Source organism: Erinaceus europaeus, chromosome 2, assembly GCF_950295315.1.
Source record: "Erinaceus europaeus chromosome 2, mEriEur2.1, whole genome shotgun sequence".
NCBI lineage: Eukaryota > Metazoa > Chordata > Mammalia > Eulipotyphla > Erinaceidae > Erinaceus > Erinaceus europaeus.
The window spans coordinates 31,498,873-31,520,639 of NC_080163.1; the positions used below are offsets into that span (position 1 = coordinate 31,498,873).

General features: G+C 36.4%; 1 protein-coding gene across 2 annotated transcripts in view; it reads left to right on the plus strand.

Moving 5' to 3' along the window:
• The window catches only part of SLC12A2 (solute carrier family 12 member 2), an 84,926-nt gene that overhangs the window by 19,430 nt on the left and 43,729 nt on the right, over window positions 1–21,767 (plus strand). For both annotated transcript variants that reach the window (XM_007527850.3, XM_007527859.3), the window contains exons 4-11: window positions 284–379; window positions 789–928; window positions 3,781–3,891; window positions 5,831–5,939; window positions 10,182–10,309; window positions 10,395–10,479; window positions 17,029–17,180; window positions 20,967–21,074. In XM_007527850.3, coding sequence (XP_007527912.1) covers window positions 284–379; window positions 789–928; window positions 3,781–3,891; window positions 5,831–5,939; window positions 10,182–10,309; window positions 10,395–10,479; window positions 17,029–17,180; window positions 20,967–21,074 — 929 coding nt within the window. The remainder of the gene's footprint in view (window positions 1–283; window positions 380–788; window positions 929–3,780; window positions 3,892–5,830; window positions 5,940–10,181; window positions 10,310–10,394; window positions 10,480–17,028; window positions 17,181–20,966; window positions 21,075–21,767) is intronic.

Here is a 21,767-nt window from a genome sequence, read left to right on the forward strand (position 1 = left end):
CTGTTTGAGAATGAATAAACACAATAATTGTATGTTCAGGCTTTCAGTCTTGTTAAATTTAAGGAATTAGAATCAGTTTAAGCTAGAGTGAGTGTCCTTTGAGTTAAATTGCTCAAAATGTTGTTTTCTTTTGTTACTCATTTTCTTTTTGAAATGGAATCAGAATAAAATAACTTATAAATGATGATATTAAACAAGTGTTCTTAGTCTAAACAGTTCTGAATACGGCAGATGTAAATAAGAGTATAGTTTTATCTTCAGTCTGTTTTCTTTTTCCCCAAAGGTCTATCAGTCCTTGTAATAGCAATGGCCACTGTTGTGACTACTATCACAGGATTGTCTACGTCAGCAATAGCTACTAATGGATTTGTACGAGGAGGTATATCCAGTCTTTATATGTTACCATTATTGGATTTTGTTAATAAATCCGGGTTTAAAATTATTTTTCACACTAGAAAAATCAATATTTCAGACCTATATTGGCAAGAACTTTGCTACTGAGCACTTTTCTAGCTAGTATAAAGACTGTAAATGTTTATATTCATATATAGCTAGACATGCATGCCTTAAATTATTTAATGTCCTTTGTGCCACCCTAAACGGTGCTTTGGTTGAAATAGGTTATACTCTTTTTTAGATTTTTCTCCCTGGAAATTTGTTTACCCATATGCCAGTTTAACTGGTTACTAGAGGTCTGTGGTTTTATGAGCTCCTCATGAAATTCAGAGGGCCATTTAACATTTAAAATCCTAACTTCAGTACTTTATTTTTTTTAACATTTCCTTTAGGAGGAGCATATTATTTGATATCTAGAAGTCTAGGGCCAGAATTTGGTGGTGCAATTGGCCTTATTTTCGCTTTTGCCAATGCTGTCGCAGTTGCTATGTACGTGGTTGGATTTGCAGAAACTGTGGTGGAATTGCTTAAGGTAATTCACTTTTCTCTTAGTCAATTATTTAGCGCATCTTTATTTTGAGCAATATATGTGCCACTCACTCTACCAGATAATAAGAAAACAGCATTGCACATGAAGCTTAGTGTGGGAGACAGAAAAGAGAAAAAAGTTGTATATAACAAAATATCAGTAATTAGGATAGTTGGGCAACATGAAAAGACAGTAATTACCAAGGAATAGGAGTGACAAGTTCAGGAAAAAGATTCTAGACACAGTTAGCAAGCAGAAGAGGGGATATGGAATACTATGGGCTCTATGGTCTTGGGGAGTATAATATGTTAAAAGAAGGAAAGAGCAATCCAGGAATAGTTCAGTTTTGTTTTTTAAAAAGAGAGAAATAAAGGAGCAAGTCATGAAGGATCTTAATTGTTTTAAATTTGTTTCTTACCTTGATTAGTATTGGGGACCATAACCAAATATGGTTTGGTACCTAAAGATATATCTGCTCATACTCTATAAATACTGGACTTAAGGGGATCAAAATGGGAGCTGGAAGCCACTTAATGTTTTTGGTTTATGTCAGATGCACAAGTACTTGCTACTGCATGAAAAACCCAGATGTTTGGGGAATTTTGATATATATATATATATATATTTTTTTTTTTTGCCTAATCACAACTTCTATTAATATGGCCAGCATTTTTGTACCATTTATTCTTATTAAGTGTGACTGTCAAAACTACTTGAGTTGATGATGAAAAAAAACTCCCTTTTTTAGACTTAATTTTAAAGGACATATAAGCATAAAGATGCACATTTGTCTTATTTGTGAACAGCACAGTCATAAAGTAATTAATAGCAGTGAAGCCTTATCATTGCAATAAAGATTGCATTATTAACATGTAAATAAATAAATGGGTGCTTTTTAATATGACCAAAAAAAAAAAAAAAGGAAAGGAAAAGAAGAAGAAAAAAAAAAGATGGTTGGTAGCAGTCCTCAGTAGGAAGTGATGGCTCTATTAATCAGATGGCCAGTAGACCTCCTGGAGAGATGTATGTGAATTTGGCGAATCTTTTAAAAGTTGAATATGGAGTTGGGCAGTAGCGCAGCAGATTAAGCGCAAGTGGTGCAAAGTGCAAGGACTGGCCTAAGGATCCCGGTTCGAACCCCCAGCTCCCCACCTGCAGGGGAGTCACTTCAAAGGCGGTGAAGCAGCTCTACAGGTGTCTATCTTTCGCCCTCTCTCTCTTCCCCTCCTCTCTCCATTTCTCTTTGTCCTATCCAACAACGAAGACATCAATAATAACAATAACTACAACAATAAAACAATAAGGGCAACAAAAGGGAATAAATTTTTTTTAAAAGTTGAATATAAGGGCTTGATTGATTTTTTTTTTTTTTGTGGGAAATAAAAAGAGGGTTTCAAATATATACCGAGATCTCTGATTTTGACATTTATTTACTTTATTTACTCAAAGCTTTGTGAATATATGATTTTACTACTCCTAGGTTACTTTTCCACTGAATAGACAATGAGAGACAACACTGCTTCACCCAGTAATATGTCACTTTCCATGTGGATCTGGGGTTCAGTATAGTACCATGTGCATGACAAGATATGCGCCATACTCAATGAGTTATCTTTCTGGTCCCTGATATGGGGACATAGCTGTAATGTCATTCTCTGTGAGATAGTGATTGTAAGAATAGTTGGTTTTGGATGTCTAACTTAAGAGTAGGGGCATGTACCTAAGTTAGAACTGGCCAGAATATAGTTGTAGTTGATAGCACTACTCTGGAGTGCATAATACAAACTGAGAAGAGTTATTGAAGGGATATATGCGGTTAAAGCAGTAGAAGTGCAATAGGATTTAGTAGTAGTAAATCAGAAATCTTGAGTGACACCTATAGTTGTTCATGTTGGTTTAGTTGTAACTGTTCTTCCACAGTTGTAGCTTATGGTACATTATATATGAAATCTGAAAGGCATGGCATACATAATTGGTATTGACATCATTAAGAGCTCATACTCTCATTGTTCAATTTAGTAGGCATTTTGATTGTCAGATATTAAACTAATTTTGCTTATAGATTCTTGAGTAGTGTGGTTTTGGACAGTTGCGTCATCTCTTTACCATATGCAGTGTAAAATCAAGAGTTTACTAATCATGTTGAATTTAAAGAACATTTCAACCATGCAACTAAAAATTGTAATGATTATATGTATATAGTTTACTCATCCTATAATTTTTTTTAAAAGCTAGAGAAATGCTCAGCTTTAGCTTACAGTTATGCTGGGGACTGAACTGGGCTACTTGGAGTCTTCAGGCATGAGAGTCATTTGCATTACTATTATACTCTCTCCCCAGATTGTTTACCAGTTTTTGTTTGTGTCATATATAGCAGTATTAATAACCTAATCTTATTATGATGTCATCAGATCCCTAAATAACACTTCAGTATTAAATAATGATTTGTTTAAAGAAACAAAGTTCTGGATGTGAGGGCGATCTGGCTGAGACATCTGTCACCCCATTGATCGCCAGGGTTGATTCGGCTGATCTGGCTTTCTAGGCGGGTGTCCCCTTCCTCCCACTGCTCCATGTATGTCCCTCCCGAAGCTGTGCGCTCGGTCGAAGAGGACGGCCTTCCCTGAATAGAGACGGACCAGTCTTCCGTTGAGGGTATACGAGTAGAGTAGCTGCGCTCCCCTGCTAGAACCTCCAAATAAGCTCTCAAGAAACAAAGTTTTTTGGCTATTTATTAAATGAACATTTGTTCAGTCTCTACTTGAAAGGCCCTATGATAAGATCTAAAATGTTTCAAAATGAGGTTATAGCTTAAAATAACTCATTGCTGATTATATCTGTAATCCTATTTCTAGGAACATTCCATAATGATGATAGATGAAATTAATGATATTCGGATTATTGGAGCCATTACAGTGGTGATCCTTTTAGGTATCTCAGTAGCTGGAATGGAGTGGGAAGCAAAAGTAAGTAGTAATGTTATTGGAATATCTGTAAATATTTAGCATAAAAAGCTTTAGAGATTGTTATGTTTTGGGAACATTGGAATGTATGGTAATCATTTTACTTAATTTATTTTTTTTGTATTATTTTAACCAGGGCTTCAGTCATGAAAGTCTTTTTATACCCATTGTGCTATATTCCACCATCCCAGTAGTACTTTTTTAAGATGTTCAGTTGTCATTGTTTTAGAAATTTATGTGTAAGGTTATTTTCTCATCTCATCACCTAAATTTAATTAATTCTGTGTATGAAGTTGCTCAAATTAGACTATTGCTTTTGTAATTTAAAAGTTTAATTTAAAGATAAAAATGGAGCCTAGTGGGATAGCTCAGTTGGATGTTTTTCTATATATACAACCCAGGTTCAAGCTCCACTACATTGAAGGAAGTTTCCATGACATATTGACTCTCTCTGCCTCTCTTGTCTCTATCATAAAATAAAATAAGATAAAAAAAAATAAAGATGGAGTAGTTAAATTTCAGGCCAATGCCCATATGAGGTTAGAGAGTTACTTAAACTTAGAGATTGTGACTTCCACTACTAGCATCATGTTTTTTAAATACTGAAGTCATATATTAACCAAAAGGCAGAGTGATGCAAAATATTTTTGAGTCTTTGAGAGAATATGCCATAGCATAGCTTTAGCTTCCCAATTAAGTGATAATGACAAAGATGCTGTTGAAGAACTTAAAATGTGTTTTTTAAGTTTATGAAGTCACCTATTTGTGCTATATATGAACTATAGTAAACAGATTAAAAATTAGGAAAATCTGAAAATTTTGTTTACACAGCTGATTTTTTAAAAATCTTTTAAAAAATATTTATTCCGTTTTGTTGCCCTTTTTTAATTACTATTGTAGTTGTTGATGTCATTGTTGTTAGATAGGACAGAGAAATGGAGAGAAGAGGGGAAGACAGAGGGGAGAGAAAGATAGACACCTGCAGACCTGCTTCGTAAAGCGACTCCCTTGCAGGTCGGGAGCCAGAGGCTTGAACTGGGATCCTTACACTGGTCCTTGCCCTTTGTGCCACCTGGACTTAATCCACTGCATTGCCACCCGACTCCCCACAGGGCTGTTTTTCTTTCTTATTCTTTTTTTTTATTTAATCTTTATTTATTTATTGGATAAACAAAGCCAGAAGTTGAGAGGAAATGGGGTGATAGACAGGGAGAGAGACAGAGAGACACCTGCAGCACTGCTTCACCACTTGTGAAGCTTTCCCCCTGCAGGTGGGGACCGGGGACTTGAACCTGGGTCCTTGCGCATTGGAGCATGTACACTCAACCAGGTGTGCCACCACCCGGCCCGACAGGGCTGATTTTTAAGTCATTAGTATTCTACTAAATATATTTGCTTATATACTAAACAACTGTCTTCACTGAAAGCAATGTAATTCATACTACATGGTTATCCTATAAATACTAAGAGTTATTATTCCTGTAGGTGATAGTTTCTCATAAGTGACTGGTCACTTTTAGTGGGATGCTAAGACTAGAGGAGGGAGTTCTTAGAATGTTCCGTTCCTTTTCCTTCATTGCTACTTAAATTCTTTCCCTTAGTTTTATTTTGATTTTCTACTTCTCCTAAGAATGATATAGGATAAAAGGCCCATTGTATTTTGGAACCTAAAATATATTATGCACATACACATCTCAGATTCATTTTTGAAGTATACAGCATGAGACTGCTTTATTTATTTATTTTTACCACAGTATCTTTAAAGATTGTTCATTTATTTAATAGAAATTATTTGGGTTTTTTTCTTGTGTCTAATAGTGGTTGAGGCAGTAGGAAAACAAAGTAGAAATTATTTCCTTTATGGAAATTGTCTTCTAATGGAACAAAAATCCATGTGTATACATGTGAAATTGATTTTTATTTTGAATGTTTAATATTTCAGGCTCAGATTGTTCTTTTGGTGATTCTACTACTTGCTATTGCTGATTTCGTCATAGGAACATTTATCCCATTGGAAAGCAAGAAGCCCAAAGGTTTCTTTGGTTATCAGTGTAAGTGAAAAATATATGTATTTTTAAAGGTGTATATTATAGCATTGTGTTACTAGATAAATTGACTACTTCAGATATTTTGCAGTTTACGTTTGGCATGTAGCTTCATTGTCTTGTAGATATTGTATAACTGGAGTAAAGTCACTTTAGATACATCTTTCATTAGCAACATAAGATACTAAGATAAAGAAATATCACTACTACTGAAGTAAGGTATTTTGTTCTTTGCTAATTTGAGGAAATTTTGACATTTGTAACTCTTTATTATAACTTATTCTCCTAGTTATATTTATTGGGTTGCTGGAAAAGTCATCATGTATTGCCAGGCTAGCATGGGGGTGCCTCTCCCCAGGCACATAGACTCTGGGTTGGAGAGAATGCGACCAGAGCCAGCCTGGGCTGCTACTCACTCAGCAACGCAAGGGAGATGACTCGTGAACCAGGCTTGTGGCGGCAAGGCATTGTAATATCTTTATTGATGAGAGAGCCAAGACTTTTAAAGGGCAGACCCAGAAGTGGCAAGTCGGAAACGGAAATGGCTAGGAAAGGGGTGGAGCAAGGCAAAAGAGAGCTGGAAAGGTAGGAACTTCCTTAGCAACTGTTGCAAGGGTTTTTACTGGTAGGATTAATAATACGCTCCAGTCAGGGAGGGTCTTGAGGGTAGAAAGACCATAGATCAAATGAATGAAATGGGTGGGGATCTTTCAGGCAAAACAGTGATTATGTAGATAGGCCATAGTATCAGGAACACATGGTGGAGCAGGGCGAGCTGGCTTAATGTTTTAAGGAATTCCAGGCTCCTGGAGGCAGGAAACTGCCAGGTTCTTTGTGAGGCTCCTCACAATTTCCCAACAATGTGTTTTTCTGTTTTTCTGTGTAAAAAAATGTGGTATGAATTTTCCAACAACTCAATGAATAAAGCCTTCTAAAAGTGTGTAGGGCTGAAAGCAACTAGAAGTATTTATTTCTGAGACTCACTGCAAGTTAAATTTTCCTACAGTTTGCATCATTGTAGGATTTTCCAGCTTTCATAGTACACAGCTTTTTATACTTTTTTTATTAATTTTTTAAAATTTATTTTATTTCCTTATTCCCTTTTGTTGCCCTTGTTGTTTTATTGTTGTAGTTACTATTGTTGTTGTTGTTGTTGTTGGATAGGACAGAGAGAAATGGAGAGAGGGAGGGGAAGACAGAGAGGAGGAGAGAAAGATAGACACCTGCAGACCTGCTTCACCGCCTGTGAAGCGACTCCCCTGCAGGTGGGGAGCCGGGGTTTGAACCAGGATCCTTATGCTGGTCCTTGTGCTTTGCGCCACCTGCGCTTAGCCCGCTGCGCTACAGCCCGACTCCCTATACTTTTTATGTATCTATCACTATAGGTGGTTTATTTATCATTATTAACTCTTAAAGTATCTGTCTCTATCTTTTCTCACTTAATCCAACAACCTAGAACCTACAGTTGCAGCAACACCAGGGAAGCTTATCATTGAGGATAGTTGATCTATTTCCAGCTGACAAAAACTCCTTACTGAAATATTAGAAGAAAAGGTCTAACTTCTTTTTTTCAGAGTTGTTTATCCTTGAGCTACTCATACAGATCTGTGAAAATATGCAGAATGTAAATAGATGCACTTCCTCTTTCAAAAATCCTACTGGATTAAAAAGGAAAGAAAAAAAAAAAAGGTCAGCTGAACCAAACTGGAGTTTAGAGACCTAGGTGGCTTATATTCTGGTGTGAGCTTCTTAATATTGTTACTGTTAAGAGCATACTTTTTTTGTTTGGTTTTTATTGGTTGCTGGGGCTTCACTTCTCTAGGCTGACCTTTTCAGGCAGAAGCAATAGGAGTGAGGGAACTGGGTGGGATTGATACCATAGCACCAAAGTTTCCACTAGCTCAAACCTGAATCATCTGTATGACAAGACAGACTCCCTCCCAAGTGAGCTGTGTCTTTGACCCAAATATATTCTTTGAATTGCATTTGAGTAGTGCTTTTTTCACCTGTAACTGTAGTTGGCTGAGCAATTATCTAACATGAATTGATCAGGGCTTTTAACTTTAGCCAAAGAGATATGTCTGTTATTTCTACTTACTGGTGCTAGGTTGATAGTATGATTACTAGTGCTTTTGCTTATTGGTTTTATTTTTTAAATTATTTTTCATTTTATTATTATTACCATTTTTTATGGAGGCTGAGAGACATAGATAGACAGTCAGATGTAAGTGCAGAGACATTTGCAGCACTACACCACTCATGAAACTTTCCCTATACAGTTGAGGACCTGGGTAGTTGAATCTAGGTCTCTACACAAAGAACAGATGAGCTATCATTGAGCCCCATGCCTACTGTTTTATTTATTAATTTACTTATTTATTGCCTACTGATTTAAAAGTCCTGATTTATTATATTGGGAGAAGAGGTAGGTACTGATTTTCTGGACCCAGGTTTGAGCCCCCACTCCTCACCTGCAGTGGGGATTTTTCACAAGCAGTGAAGCAAGTGTCTCTCTTTCTCTCTCTCCCTTCCCTCTCAATTTCTCTCCTGTCAAATAAAATGGGGGGGGAGAAAAAGGAACCCCCCCCCTTATCTTCTGATAAGATGTGTTTCACCAAAGAGCAGTGCACTACTATGCTCTGGATCCCATTTCTTTTACTTTCTCAACAATGACCCTGAGTAATTTATTTCTTCCATTGTTAAAACCCCCTTTTTATGAGCTTTTCTCTATTAATACTATTTTATTTTCCTCTAGTTATTACATCATTTGACAGTTTCCTTTCATGGGAAAGTTTCTCAAATTTTCATCTGCTTGTTTAAAAGTAATACATGATGATTTCATCATGTATTGTTGGTAGTCAGTCTACTTCACTCATCAATCACTGTGTAAATTCTCACACCCCATCTCACACCCACACGCCATTCTCAGAATGTCAGAGTTCCATAAAGTATAGTCCTGGACTCTTGTTTTCGCTCAGTGATATCCAGTCTCATGGCTCAAGACTATCAGTTTCTGTCTTAGGAACTCTAAACTGCAGATATGTATATATATTCAGATGTTTGTTTAATGTGCTTTCTATTACTTTTCAGACTATTTCATCTCAGTTAAGTGGGAAAAACCAGGATGTTACTCTTATCTACCTGCCCCCTTACCTTCTAATCCATCTCTAGTTAACCCTTTACTTTCTTGTCATTATATGGAGTCACTACAGTTACCTTCTAAATGGTCTCATTGCTTCAGATGTTGATGCATTTAGTCTGCTGTTCACATTGCACTAATAATATCAAGTTATTTTTATCTTTATGAGCCAATCTTGACTTCCCATTGTTTTTAGGATAAAGTCTAAACTCCTATAAGATTTTGCATATTCCACTCCAGTTTTTTTCTCCAATCTCATTTTATTCTCTTTACTGTGAAAACTTTACAATTTTTTAGTTCTTTTACTTGAAACTTTTTTTTTTAATTCTTGGTACTCTGTTTTGGTTACTAAATGACTGATTCTTGTTCAGTAATGTTCTTTAAAGTTCCGTGAAGGTAGGAATTACATCTGACTTATTGCTGATAATTTCTCTAAGTATATTTAATGGTTTTAATACAGGGTTCTCCACATACAGTAGATACTCATAATGAACAGATAAATGAGTAAATGATAGTTGATAGTCTTAGCATCAAAGTTTACCTGTTAGAGTAGATAGAAGTATTAGGACTAGTTGAGGCTTTCATTACTGTCAAGCTGGAAAGGCTTACCTCTTCCCTAGGGTTTCAGAGCAGTGGTTATTCTTGAATCTTAATGAATAACCTCCAACATGAAATAGATCACTATTAGAAAATAGAGAAAGTGGTACAGACTATATTTATTGAATTTTTTAAAGAAGACTATGGTTTTAAATTAGAATAACAATGCTTTTGTTTTGCTTCCTTTCTTCTTCTTTGACCTGAGTTAAGGGGTTTAGTCACACTTTGATTTATAACTGCACTAATAGTAACAATCAAGTTCCTTTTCCTTAAAACACAATTAGTAAGGAATGTGAAATAGGAAAGTGCCCAGATCAAATTGTCATCTTGGTTGTAATTGGTTATTGCATATAAGAGAAAGAACACAAACATTTAAGTTAGAGAATATTAAGGGCTTTACCAGTTTTACTTGAAGTTATGACAAGCCAGACGTCATGCATACATGCAGACTACTTGTTTATCTCATTTTATCTGCTAGCCACAAACTGACAAGCTTACTTTATTCTCTACAGCTGAAATATTTAATGAGAACTTTGGACCAGATTTTCGAGAGGAAGAGAATTTCTTTTCAGTATTTGCCATCTTTTTTCCTGCTGCAACTGGTATTTTGGCTGGAGCAAATATCTCAGGTGATCTTGCGGTAAGTATCAGTGCCATACCAATTATATATAAAAATGTTGGGCATATTTTAAATGATAGACTTAAAAAGTCTTCTTATTTTGTAGGATCCTCAGTCAGCCATACCAAAAGGAACACTATTAGCCATTTTAATTACCACGGTGGTTTACATAGGAATTGCAGTGTCTGTAGGTAAATAAGCTTTCATTTCTTGATGTGTTTGTGAAATTTCATAAAGTGCATGCTATATATATTCCTTTTCCATATTACTAAAATTTGCAGTTAGAAGTATATAAAAAGGGAGTCAAGCAGTAGCGCAGCAGGTTGAGCACACGTGGCGCAAAGCGCAAAGACCATCATAAGGATCCCGGTTGGAGCCTCCGACTCCCCACCTGCAGGGCAGTCGCTTCACAGGCAGTGAAGTAGGTCTGCAGGTGACTATCTTTCTCTCACTATCTCCGTCTTACCCTTCTCTTTCCATTTCTCTCTATCCTATATAACAGTAATAACTACAACAACAATAAAAAGACAACAAGGGCAACAAAAGGGAAAATAAATAAAATCTGAAAAAAAGAAGTATATAAAAAGACATAAATTTGGGTATTTTAATTCAAAGACAATCTTTTTTTATTGATTTAACTGACCAACAAGATAAGAGGGGTACAATTTCACACAAGTCCTACCACCAGAGTTCTGCATTCCATCCCCTCCAATTGGAGGCTTTTGTATTCTTTACCCCTCTGGGACCCAGGACCACTATGGGGCACAGAAGGTGAAAGGTTTGGCTTCTGTAATTGCTTCTCTGCTGGACATGAGCATTGACAGGTTGAGATTCCTACTCCCAGCCTGTTTCTTTCGCTAGTGGGGCAGGGCTTTGAGGAAATGGGGTTCCAGGGTACATTGGTGAGGTTCTCTGCCCAGGGAATTCATATTGGCGTCATCGTAGTATCTGCAACTTGGTGGCTGAAAAGCGTTAAAGTAGGGCAATTTGTTTAACAATCAGGAGCCTAAAGGTAAGAGTATAGCAGATGAGATTTGGAGTCTCCATTTTGGAAAAAGCTAGGAAGTGTATTTTAGATATATACTAATTTTTGCCTGAGCCCGATAGCTAACATGCAGGTGGGCTAAAGGTATTGTCTGGGGAGATGGTGTCAGAGTTGGAAATAAGACTAGAAAGCTGGAGCAGGGCAGAGAGTAGCTCCCAAATATGGGAAAAGTATATAAATATTGTTAACTATAAACCCCATCAATCTGATCTGGGGCCCATACTCAGCATAGGAGTCTGTATAACCTCTCATCCCTGTAGTTTTGAACTCTCATTCTATGGTCATAGGTAGGAACATTCTAGGCTGCACTCATTTCAGGACTAGTGAGTGACCTTCATAGATTTTTTTCTAAAACATCAAATGCTATATTATTTCTTTCTAGGGCTTTTATTACAGTTTGGAAAATAGTGTAAAATCTTCTGTACACATTCTTAAATTTCTCTTAAGATGACTATATAGGGAAAACTTCTATGTAGAATTAAATGCATTTTATTCTTTTTTAAAAATTTTGGTTCGAGCCTCCAGCTCCCCACCTGCAGGGGAGTTGCTTCACAGGTGGTAAAGCAGTTCTACAGGTGTCTATCTTTCTCTCCCCCTCTCTGTCTTCCTCTCCTCTCTCCAGTTCTCTCTGTCCTATCCAACAATGACATCAACAACAACAATAAAAAAACAACATGGGCAACAAAAAGGAAATAAGTAACTATTTTTTTTTTAAATTCTGAATATTTTTGTTTATGGTGATTATTTTGTATCCTCGTGAAGATAGTTTCAATTAAGTAAACAGTGCCTGGCAATTTTTACCGTAAAAGCTAATTTCAAGCTGCTGGAGAAGTAACTCAAGTATTAAATCACAGAATTTACATACCTTAAGTTCCCCTGGGAACCCTAACACAAACCAAACTAGTGTTCTTGCTTCTTTCTCTCCCACCCACCTTATGCAACTATATTTCATTTGAGTAGATAAATCATTTAAAAGTATATGCACCTATTAAAATTTGATTTTGATGAACATAATACTGAGTGAAGTATTACTAAAAAAATTAAAATGGTTTTAACCTAATACATTAATAAAATCATAGCATTTTAGAATTTGCAAAAGGAGTAGGGTGTTGAACCATCTATAAACCCATCTTACACTGATAGATGAGGGACTTGAAGCTTAAGGATTTCACTATCAGAAATAACTTATATTTGCTTTATAAAGCAGTTATATAGTATATATGGTGAAGAGGACTTTGGTTTTATTTATTTTTTGTCTTGTCACTTAAATTTTTTTTTATTTATAAAAAGGAAACATTGACTAAACCATAGGATAAGAGGGGTACAACTCCACACAGTTCCCACCACCAGAACTTTGTATCCCATCCCCTCCCATGATAGCTTTCCTATTCTTTAACTCTCTGGGAGTATGGACCCAAGGTTGTTGTGGGATGCAGAAGGTAGAAGGTCTGGTTTCTGCTATTGCTTCCCCACTGAACATGGATGTTGACACACTCCCAGCCCGCTTCTCTCTTTCCCTAGTGGGGAAGGGCTCTGGGGAAGCGGAGCTCCAGGACACATTGGTGGGGTCGTCTGTCCAGGGAAGTCTGGTTGGCATCATGCTAGCATCTGGAACGTGGTAGTTGAAAAGAGAGTTAACATACAAAGCAAAACAAATTGTTGACCAGTCATGGACCTAAAGGCTGGAATAGTGCAGATGAAGAGCTGGGTGGGTGCTCCATTTTGTAGAAAACTAGTAGGCATATTTTAGTTATATTCCAGAGGGCCTGTGTCTATACTAGTGTTTTTTTTTTTCTTTTTTCCCCTGAGCCTGAAATCTGATATGCAGGTGGATCCAAGTTATTGTCTAGAGAGATGATGTCATGACTGGAAAAAGGACCAGAAAGCTGGATCAGGGAAGAGAGTAGTAGCTCTCTAATATGGAAAAGGGGTATAAATATTGTTAACTGTAAACTATAAATATTGTTGACTATAAACCCTATCAATTTAATGTGATATGGGACCCATATTCCGCTTAGGAGCTTATCTCTGCATCCCTCTAGATCTGAGCTCACATTCTGTGGTCATGAGTAGGAACATTCCATGCTGCCCTAGTGTCGACCCATCTTCCTCAAGTGTAGCATAGAGTTTGTTGTCCAGCCTCCTTTCGGATTGATCCATTGTTGATCCGAGTTGAGGGCAATGTCCTATGGGGGCCCACAAAGGGGTCTATTTTGTTGCTCTGATAGAAATGACCGGTAACAATGTTAGAGATGGACTTATTCGAGTTCTAGGCCCATCATATCTGTTTGGGAATCTCATGACTCCCGGATTAGGGCCCCAGCTGATGGGGTGGTCTCATAGTGACTAAAGGGTCATCATTAAAGTATGCCAGTCTCTTCCCCTTATTAAGCTTTAGCAGTCCTTGCTTTGATAAGGTTAGCTTTGGAATGAGTGAGAGAACTGTAATAGGAAGTAGGTGAGAAGGGTATCTAAGTCTAAGTGGACGCTATTCGTTATGAACTTGATACTGACTCACTACAGACTATTGTGTATTTTTGCTTTCAGGTATATATTTTATCCTAATTTGTGGATACATGTGAACATATGCTCTATCTTATGGGACCTGGTCTATATCTAGGTTTTGGGATTTTGTTAGGAAGTGAACCTCGAGGCATGGAGTTAGAGAATCCTATGAAAGGAAAAGTCTCACCAAGTAATGAAGGTGAATGGTTGACATTCCATGCCTGACATCTCTGGACACAGTCTGAAGTGAAGCATGCTGAGGTGGTACACATTGTGTTGTATATAGGTGTGCCACTGGTTGCTTCTGTTCTCCATGGCTTAAGTTTTTAAGAGAGTCAACATATCAAAGACTTAGCCTATGTATTAAAAAGACTCAATCTGCTTTAAAAAGTTTGAGACATACAATCAATTGTCCCCTCTCATATTAATTAAATAGTGATTTATATGACTACAAAATAATAAGAGTGTACATAAACACCATTCCCACCACAAAAAGACTGTCCCATCCCACCTACCCCCCACCCTCACTCCCTGCCGCCCCAGGGTTTTTACTTTGGTGCTCTACTCCTGATTTTGTCAAATCCTGCTTTTAGTTTCTCTATCTGTTCTTCTTTCTCAACTTCTGTTGATGATTGGCATCATCCCATATTCATCTTTGTCTTTCTGACTTAGCTCACTTAACATAATTCCTTCTAGCTCTGTCCAAGATGGGTCAGAGAATGTGGGTTCATTGTTCTTAATAGCTGCATAGTATTCCATTGTGTATATATACCACAGATTTCTTAGCTAATTAACCTTTTACTTAAGCTATTTCAGCTTTCATTTCTCTAATTACCCCCAGGTAGCTTGTGTTTTCCTTGAGGGTCTCATCTGTTGTTTCCCTAATTCTGCTAGCCCTTTCCTCCATAGTTGTCTTCATTTCTGTGATTATTCAGTTTCTTATTGCTTGCATACTTTTCTTATCTGTGGTTACTTCTGACTGATTTGGAATTTCTTCTCGGCTCTTGTCTTGATTCATTGTGGAAGCAGTTTTATTTACTCTTGATTTAACTTTTTTTTTTTTAATTGATGTGTTTTAAATTTTTCTGTTCTGTTCTTCTTCAGTTGTTGTGTTTTAAGTACAAGCCATACTATACTAAAGACCTTTATGACAAATGCAGTCACCAACCTTAGCAACTACAACAATGTCACAAAAAAAATAAATAAATAAAAATGGGAGTCTGGTGGTAGCGCAGTGGGTTAAGCGCAGGTAGCTGGCGGAAGGATCCTGGTTAGAGCCCCCGGCTCCCCATCTGCAGGGGAGTCGCTTCACAGTATGTGAAACAGGTCTGCAGGTGTCTGTCTTTCTGTCCCCCTCTCCGTCTTCCCCTCCTCTCTCCATTTCTCTCTGTCCTATCCAATAACGACATCAATAATAGTTACAACAATAAAACAAGGGCTATAAAAGGGAATAAATAAATAAATAAATTTTTAAAAAGTCACACACAAAAAAAGAAACTGCAACAATAGGAACTGACGCAAGGATTGATGCAGTTCAACCAATACCAATTAGCCAAACGCCACCTCCAGTTTAAGACAAAATAGTTATCAAATCCAAAAGTAAAAGAAAGAGAAAGGAAAAAAGAGAAAGTAAGAATAGACAATTATACAGATCTACTGTCCACTAAATTCTAGGGATAGCAAGCACAGTGGGAAAGTAGAGAAGAGAGAGACACACACACAGAGTCCATTCTGAGTCAGTTTTCTTCCCCTAGATAATTCACAAACGAGTGTCATTGAATTCAGAACGCAAAAGAAGGTGGAAGGAAGAAAAGAAGACAAGAACATGAAAAAATAGAGCAGTGAAAGGAAACTTTTAAAAAAATTTTTATTAGCTAGGAGGAGGGACAAATGAGGGGAGAGGTAGAGAGAAACAAGTTTTTCTCACAATGGCTAGGACACCCAGTCACCTGTCAGTGGAAAAACAGCAACAGTTAATTTTGGTCAACTTGAAGAAGTAGGGAGGAAAAAGGGACACTTGTATATAATAGTAGTAATAATAATAAAATAAAGTAGAATTAAAAAAACCCTAACAGCAAAGACAGCCAATTGTAAGAAATATCCAAAAAAAAAAAACAGGAAACCTCCAGGTAGTCTTTCCCAGGCAGGGATGAGGCTCTGATTGGTCAGGTATTTTGTCACTCAAACAGAGCTCTAGCCACTTGCAAAAAAAAAAAAAAGAGAGAGAGAGAGAGAAGGAAACCAAAAGGGAAAAAGGCTTGGAGTGACACACCTGGTGAGCCAGGAATCTTGGTAAAGAAAATAGTTGAACAGGAAACCTGCTAGCAGTGACTGTCCAACCCTTGGGGGCTGGTTCTGGCCTGAGGAGAAAGGCTAAGCTAAAGAAATAATCAAAAGATTTTTCTTTGTCTCCCTGGCCTCCCATTTTCTAACCTAAGAGTAAGCTATAGGACTCCTCCTTGGTGTCACCCTTAGGACCCCTTATTCATCCTCCTGCTGATGACCCAGTATCCTGCCCTATCCAGAGAATCCCCGGTCACAAGCTGATGCTTGTTGGAGCTCATGCCAGCTGTTGCTTCTAAGTTACCATCTTGGCTCCACCCCCGAGGACTTTGGTTTTTAATTTTTTTTTAATCTTTTAAAATTTTTTATCTTTATTTATTTGTTGGATAAAGACAGAAATTGAGAGGGAAGGGGGTGAGAGAGAGACAGAGACACACAGAGGGACACCTGCAGCACTGCTTCACCACTTGTGAAGCTTTCCCCCTCTAGGTGGGGACCGGGGGCTCAAACCTGGGTTCTTGAAGTTTCTCTATGTAATCTTAGGGAATATGATATTCAGTATTATGGTAAATTAACATTTGAAACACATTAGATTTCACTTATTAAAATCCATAAATAAATCCCGGAATGTTATTTGGAAAAGAGAACTGGTATAAATTTAGGAAAATATTTTTATCTTCTCTTGAAAGTTCCTATCATATTTAGCATTATATAAAAAGCTAGCTAAAGTAAATTAATTACAATTTAAGCAATTATATAGCTAGATAAATTTCATGTTGAAGAATTATTGCAGCAGATACACGCATACATACACACAGAGAGATGATACTTTATTTCGATACGTGCATACATAACTGAAATAAATATGAATCTTAACTAGATTATTCTCACTAACACTGTGTTTCAGGTGCTTGTGTTGTTCGAGATGCCACTGGGAACATTAATGACACAATTGTAACAGAGTTAACAAACTGTACTTCTGCAGCATGCAAATTAAACTTTGACTTTTCATATTGTAAAAGCAATCCTTGTGCTTATGGTCTAATGAACAACTTTCAGGTAAACATCAAATTACTTTATTATACTTTCTATATTATTTATCTGTAGGTCAGACTGCTAGCTAATGTGACTATTCAAATTTGAGCTGTTGACAAAGAGTATTGTTATTTTATATCCAGTTATCTTTTTAAATTTTGAGTAGATAGGAAAATATGAGATGGCAACATCTGAAGTCATTAAATAATAAAGGGCTTCTGAAAGTAACAGTTTAAATGTAGATTTTTCAACGTATATTTTATTTTAATGAGAGAAAGAAACAGCGTTGTTCAGTTTTTATTTATGGTGGTGTAGAGATTTAAAATAGGAATAGGACTTTGGAGCCTTGGTATTAAAGTCTTTTTGTATAACCATCATGCTCTCCCTCCCACCCAAGATTATTTATTATTTGTCTATATGTATATAATACTTCAGAAATCAAATAGCCATCAAAAGCATCCCACACATGGATTGTTATCTAAATTTCATTTTTGTTTTGTTTTTTTGTTTGTTTTGTTTTGTTTTTGCCTCCAGGGTTATAATGGGCTCGGTGCCTGCACTACCAATCCACTGATCCTGGAGGCCATTTTTCCCACTTTGTTGCCTTTGTTGTTATTGTTATTGTTTCCATTGCTGCTGTTGTTGTTGAATAGGACAGAGAGAAATCGAGAGAGGAGGGGAAAACGGGGAGAGAAAGATAGACACCTGCAGACCTGCTTCACTGCTTGTGAAGTAACTCCCCTGCAGGTGGGGAGCCAAGGGCTAGAATGGGGATCCTTACAATGGTCCTTGCACTTTTCACCATGTGTGCTTAACCTGCTGCTAACCCCCTCCTTACCCCCTTTCTTTTCTTTTTTTTTTAATTACAAATGAATTCTTTGGTTCTTTTGCGATAGAGGCACCAAAATACTGCTGTTGCGCTTTATATAGTGCCAAGATCTGACCCAGGAAAGCGTATCTGCAGTGCATCAGCCTCAAAGATACTTCCCTGACTCATTTTGTGTCTTATTTCTGGACTCTTTATTCTGTTCCATTAATCTATCCCTTTCATTTTTTTAATATAAATTTATTTTACTTGAGAGCAAGAGAGCATTGTTCAGTTTTGTCATGTGGTGCTTCTAGGATGTCTCGGCCCTCAAGTATGTAATCCATATTTGCTGTGCTGTGCTGTCTCACCATACATTTTTCTTAATTTTTTTTTTTTTTACTAATGATTTAATAGTGGTTTCCAAGATTATAAGAGTATAAGAGTATAGTTCTACCACTAAAATTCTGTGTCCCTATCCTCCTAATAATAACCACTCTACCACCAATAGTATGTCTTTCAGTTCTCTGGATTCTACAATATGAATGGGACTATCCACTAGTTATCTTTTATCTCTTTATTTATTTCGCTAAGCATTATCACCTCCAGTTCCATCCCCATACATTCTTAACTTCTGCAAGTAATAAATATTGCAGTCAGCTAGACTATTTCTTGCCACTCTAACCTGCTTTCAAAATCATTATAGTTATTTTAGTTCACTTGCTTGTCAATGTAAACTTTATAATAACTATGTTTATCTATAAAAAATTTGCTGGGACTTTGATTGGAACTGCACTAAAAGTGTACTGACCTGGGGAGATTTGTTATGTTACTGTGTTTGAATATTCTAATTTAATAACAGCATTGTCTTAATTTTACTTAACTCTTTGATTCCTTCAGTGTAGTGTATTTTCAGAATACAAGCCTTTGTTTTAGTGGTGTTGGTTGATAGTGTTATTTAACTAGACATGAACCCATACAAATCACCATCTCACAACAGTTAAATTCTTAGTGAATATTTGAAAGTGTGAACCTTTATAAACATGAAATGTGAAATTAACATTATTTTTAAGTATTTGGAGATTATCAGCCCTGCTCTTATTACTGCTATAAAGTACTATAAGCAAAATGAAATTATGTAAGGTTTATGGGTTTATACACAGCAGAAAGGTCAAGGGGAGATAGTATGATGGTTGTGCAAAAAGACTTGGAAGCCTGAGGCTCAGATAACCCAGGTTTATCCCCCAACTCCAAGATAAGCCAGAGCCAAGTAGTAATCTGGTTAAAATTGTAGGAGAGAGAGGGAGAAGGAAGAGCAAAGAAATTACTAAATTTTTTAGGATAATATTTGAGAGAGTTGCTTGGCTAAAGTACTCTCTGCTGGAAAATATCCTACAACTTTGGATTCTAAAAACACAAAAGTATAGGTTTACGAAATTAAAACAAAATACACTGTAGTAAATTCATATAGCATAGGTTCTACTAATTCACACTGAAAAATGATTGCTTCCCAATATCTTAGTAGTATTGTCTAAGCTAGTAAATACAGGCTAAATGAGACTACTACAATATAATTTTATGCATAGTACATAACTATTATAACAAACATTTCTAACAAAAGTTTAATAACATTATTTAATTTTTATATTGTATAATTCCTTGCAGTTGACTGTCTTCAGTGTTATAGATAACAAACACAATTATGTAATGGAGTTTTTTTTTTTTTTTTCTGGTCATAAGATGCTGCAGAATTGTAGAAATGAAAGAAGGTATTCATGTCCCACTAATGATTCAGGCCAATTCTAACATTGATATTGTGTATGAAAGGCACAAATGTTGGTCTCTTCCCAGTGACTAAAAATGCCAATCAGATTTCTGTGGTGTTGCCTTTAAAATACAAAAGTGTTTTGTCTTTACAATGAAGTTTAGTATGGACTCATTCAAGCAAAAAGATATTTGATATGTATATAACTGCTTTTCTTAATTTTATTAAGTGCATTTTAAGTGCTTTGTAAATCTATATAAAACAAAAAAGTCCCATAAAAGTATAAATTGCGTATCATTTCAAGATTAAATAATGCTGTGTAACACACAAATTAGGAGCATATAACTTAATCTCTATCAGGAAATCTATGTAAGACCATACTTTAATGACTCCCCACCGGTAACTGTCATTTCATACTTCAGGAAGAAAATAGAGACCACTTTAATTGGCTTAAATTTTTTCTGTATTTTTCCCATGTTTCTGCAATTTAATGTCCTGAAGCCATTTACGAACAAAAAGCTAACCTCTTTGCTGTGTCAAAGCTATTCATACCAACTCTGTGTGCAACTGCTTTCTTTTCAGATTTAACTTCAGTCATTGACAAATTTCAAAGATGCATAATAATGTGCTGTGAATATTTTTTTACCTATTGTTCACTTACATTCGCTAGTTGTTTGCTTTATTTACCTAAATTCTATACATGTACAATCTTTTTCTCAGTTATGTTAACAAATTGTAGGTATGATGATTTGAAGTATTTAAAATACTCTGTACAGGCACAGTACCATTATCCCGCTCAAGCAATTTGATATTGAAGAATTGCTGTCATGTAAATTTATTTTTATATTCGTATTTTCCCACTTGGATCCACATGTGTCATTTAGTTAGGTTAAAAGTTTTGATGTTATCTTCTCTCTTTGTCTCTCAGACAAAGAGAGGGAGTAGGGAAGCCCCAGTTGAATGAGTGAATGAATGATGATATAGTATTGTGTTCTAAAAATTATTTGTGTTGTCAGGAGATGGTGCGGTGGATAAAGTGTTGGGCTGTCAAGCTTGAGGTTCTGAGTTTGATCCCTGGAAGCACATGTACCAGAGAGATATTCTGGTTCTGTTTATTTCCTATTCCTTTCATTAAAAAATAAGTGAAATCTTTTTTTGAAAAAGTTTAAATAAATTTTTTAAAAAGTACTTGAAAGGCTGACTTTTCCATTTTGTCCCCCCCCCCCTCCTTTTTTTAAAGGTAATGAGCATGGTGTCAGGATTTGCACCATTGATTTCTGCAGGTATCTTTTCAGCCACTCTTTCTTCTGCATTAGCATCCCTTGTGAGTGCTCCCAAAATATTTCAGGTAAGTTTTTCCACATATAACCTTTATTTAAAGCTAACCTAAAAGGTCTTTCAGTGCGGGATAATTAACTATTATAAATTCTATCTACTTATACTATGTGCATACATATGTTGACTGTTATATCGGACCTTTTTTTTATTAGTGATTTCATATTAGTTTACACTATATTGAACTTTATATGTATGTGGATTTGTGTAAACACTTCTGCATTTACCTTCTGTGCATGAATAGACTTGAGTTATCTTTCTGGAAGTGGTGAACTTTTGCTTTTTTAAATTTTTATTGATGCCATTGTTGTTGGATAGGACAGAGAAATGGAGAGAGGAAGGGAATACAGGGGGAGAGAAAGATAGACACCTGCAGACTTGCTTCACCACCTGTGAAGCGACTCCCCTGCAGGTGGGAGCCAGGGGCTCAAACCAGCATCCTTATGCAGGTCCCTGCACTTTGTGCCATGTGTGCTTAATCCACTGTGCAACCACCCAGCTCCCAAACTTTTGCTTTTTTAACATGATTTTCTTCCAAGGACGAGGATTAAATTTAATACTACAGATCAGAAGAATCAAAGTGCCTTTTCCCTGTTAACATAACATATCAACTACAGTGTTTTGTTTTGTTTTGTTTTTATAAATGTTTAAATGCTTAACATGTGCTACATATTGTGTTGGCAGTTCTGTATTTGTGTAATGATTA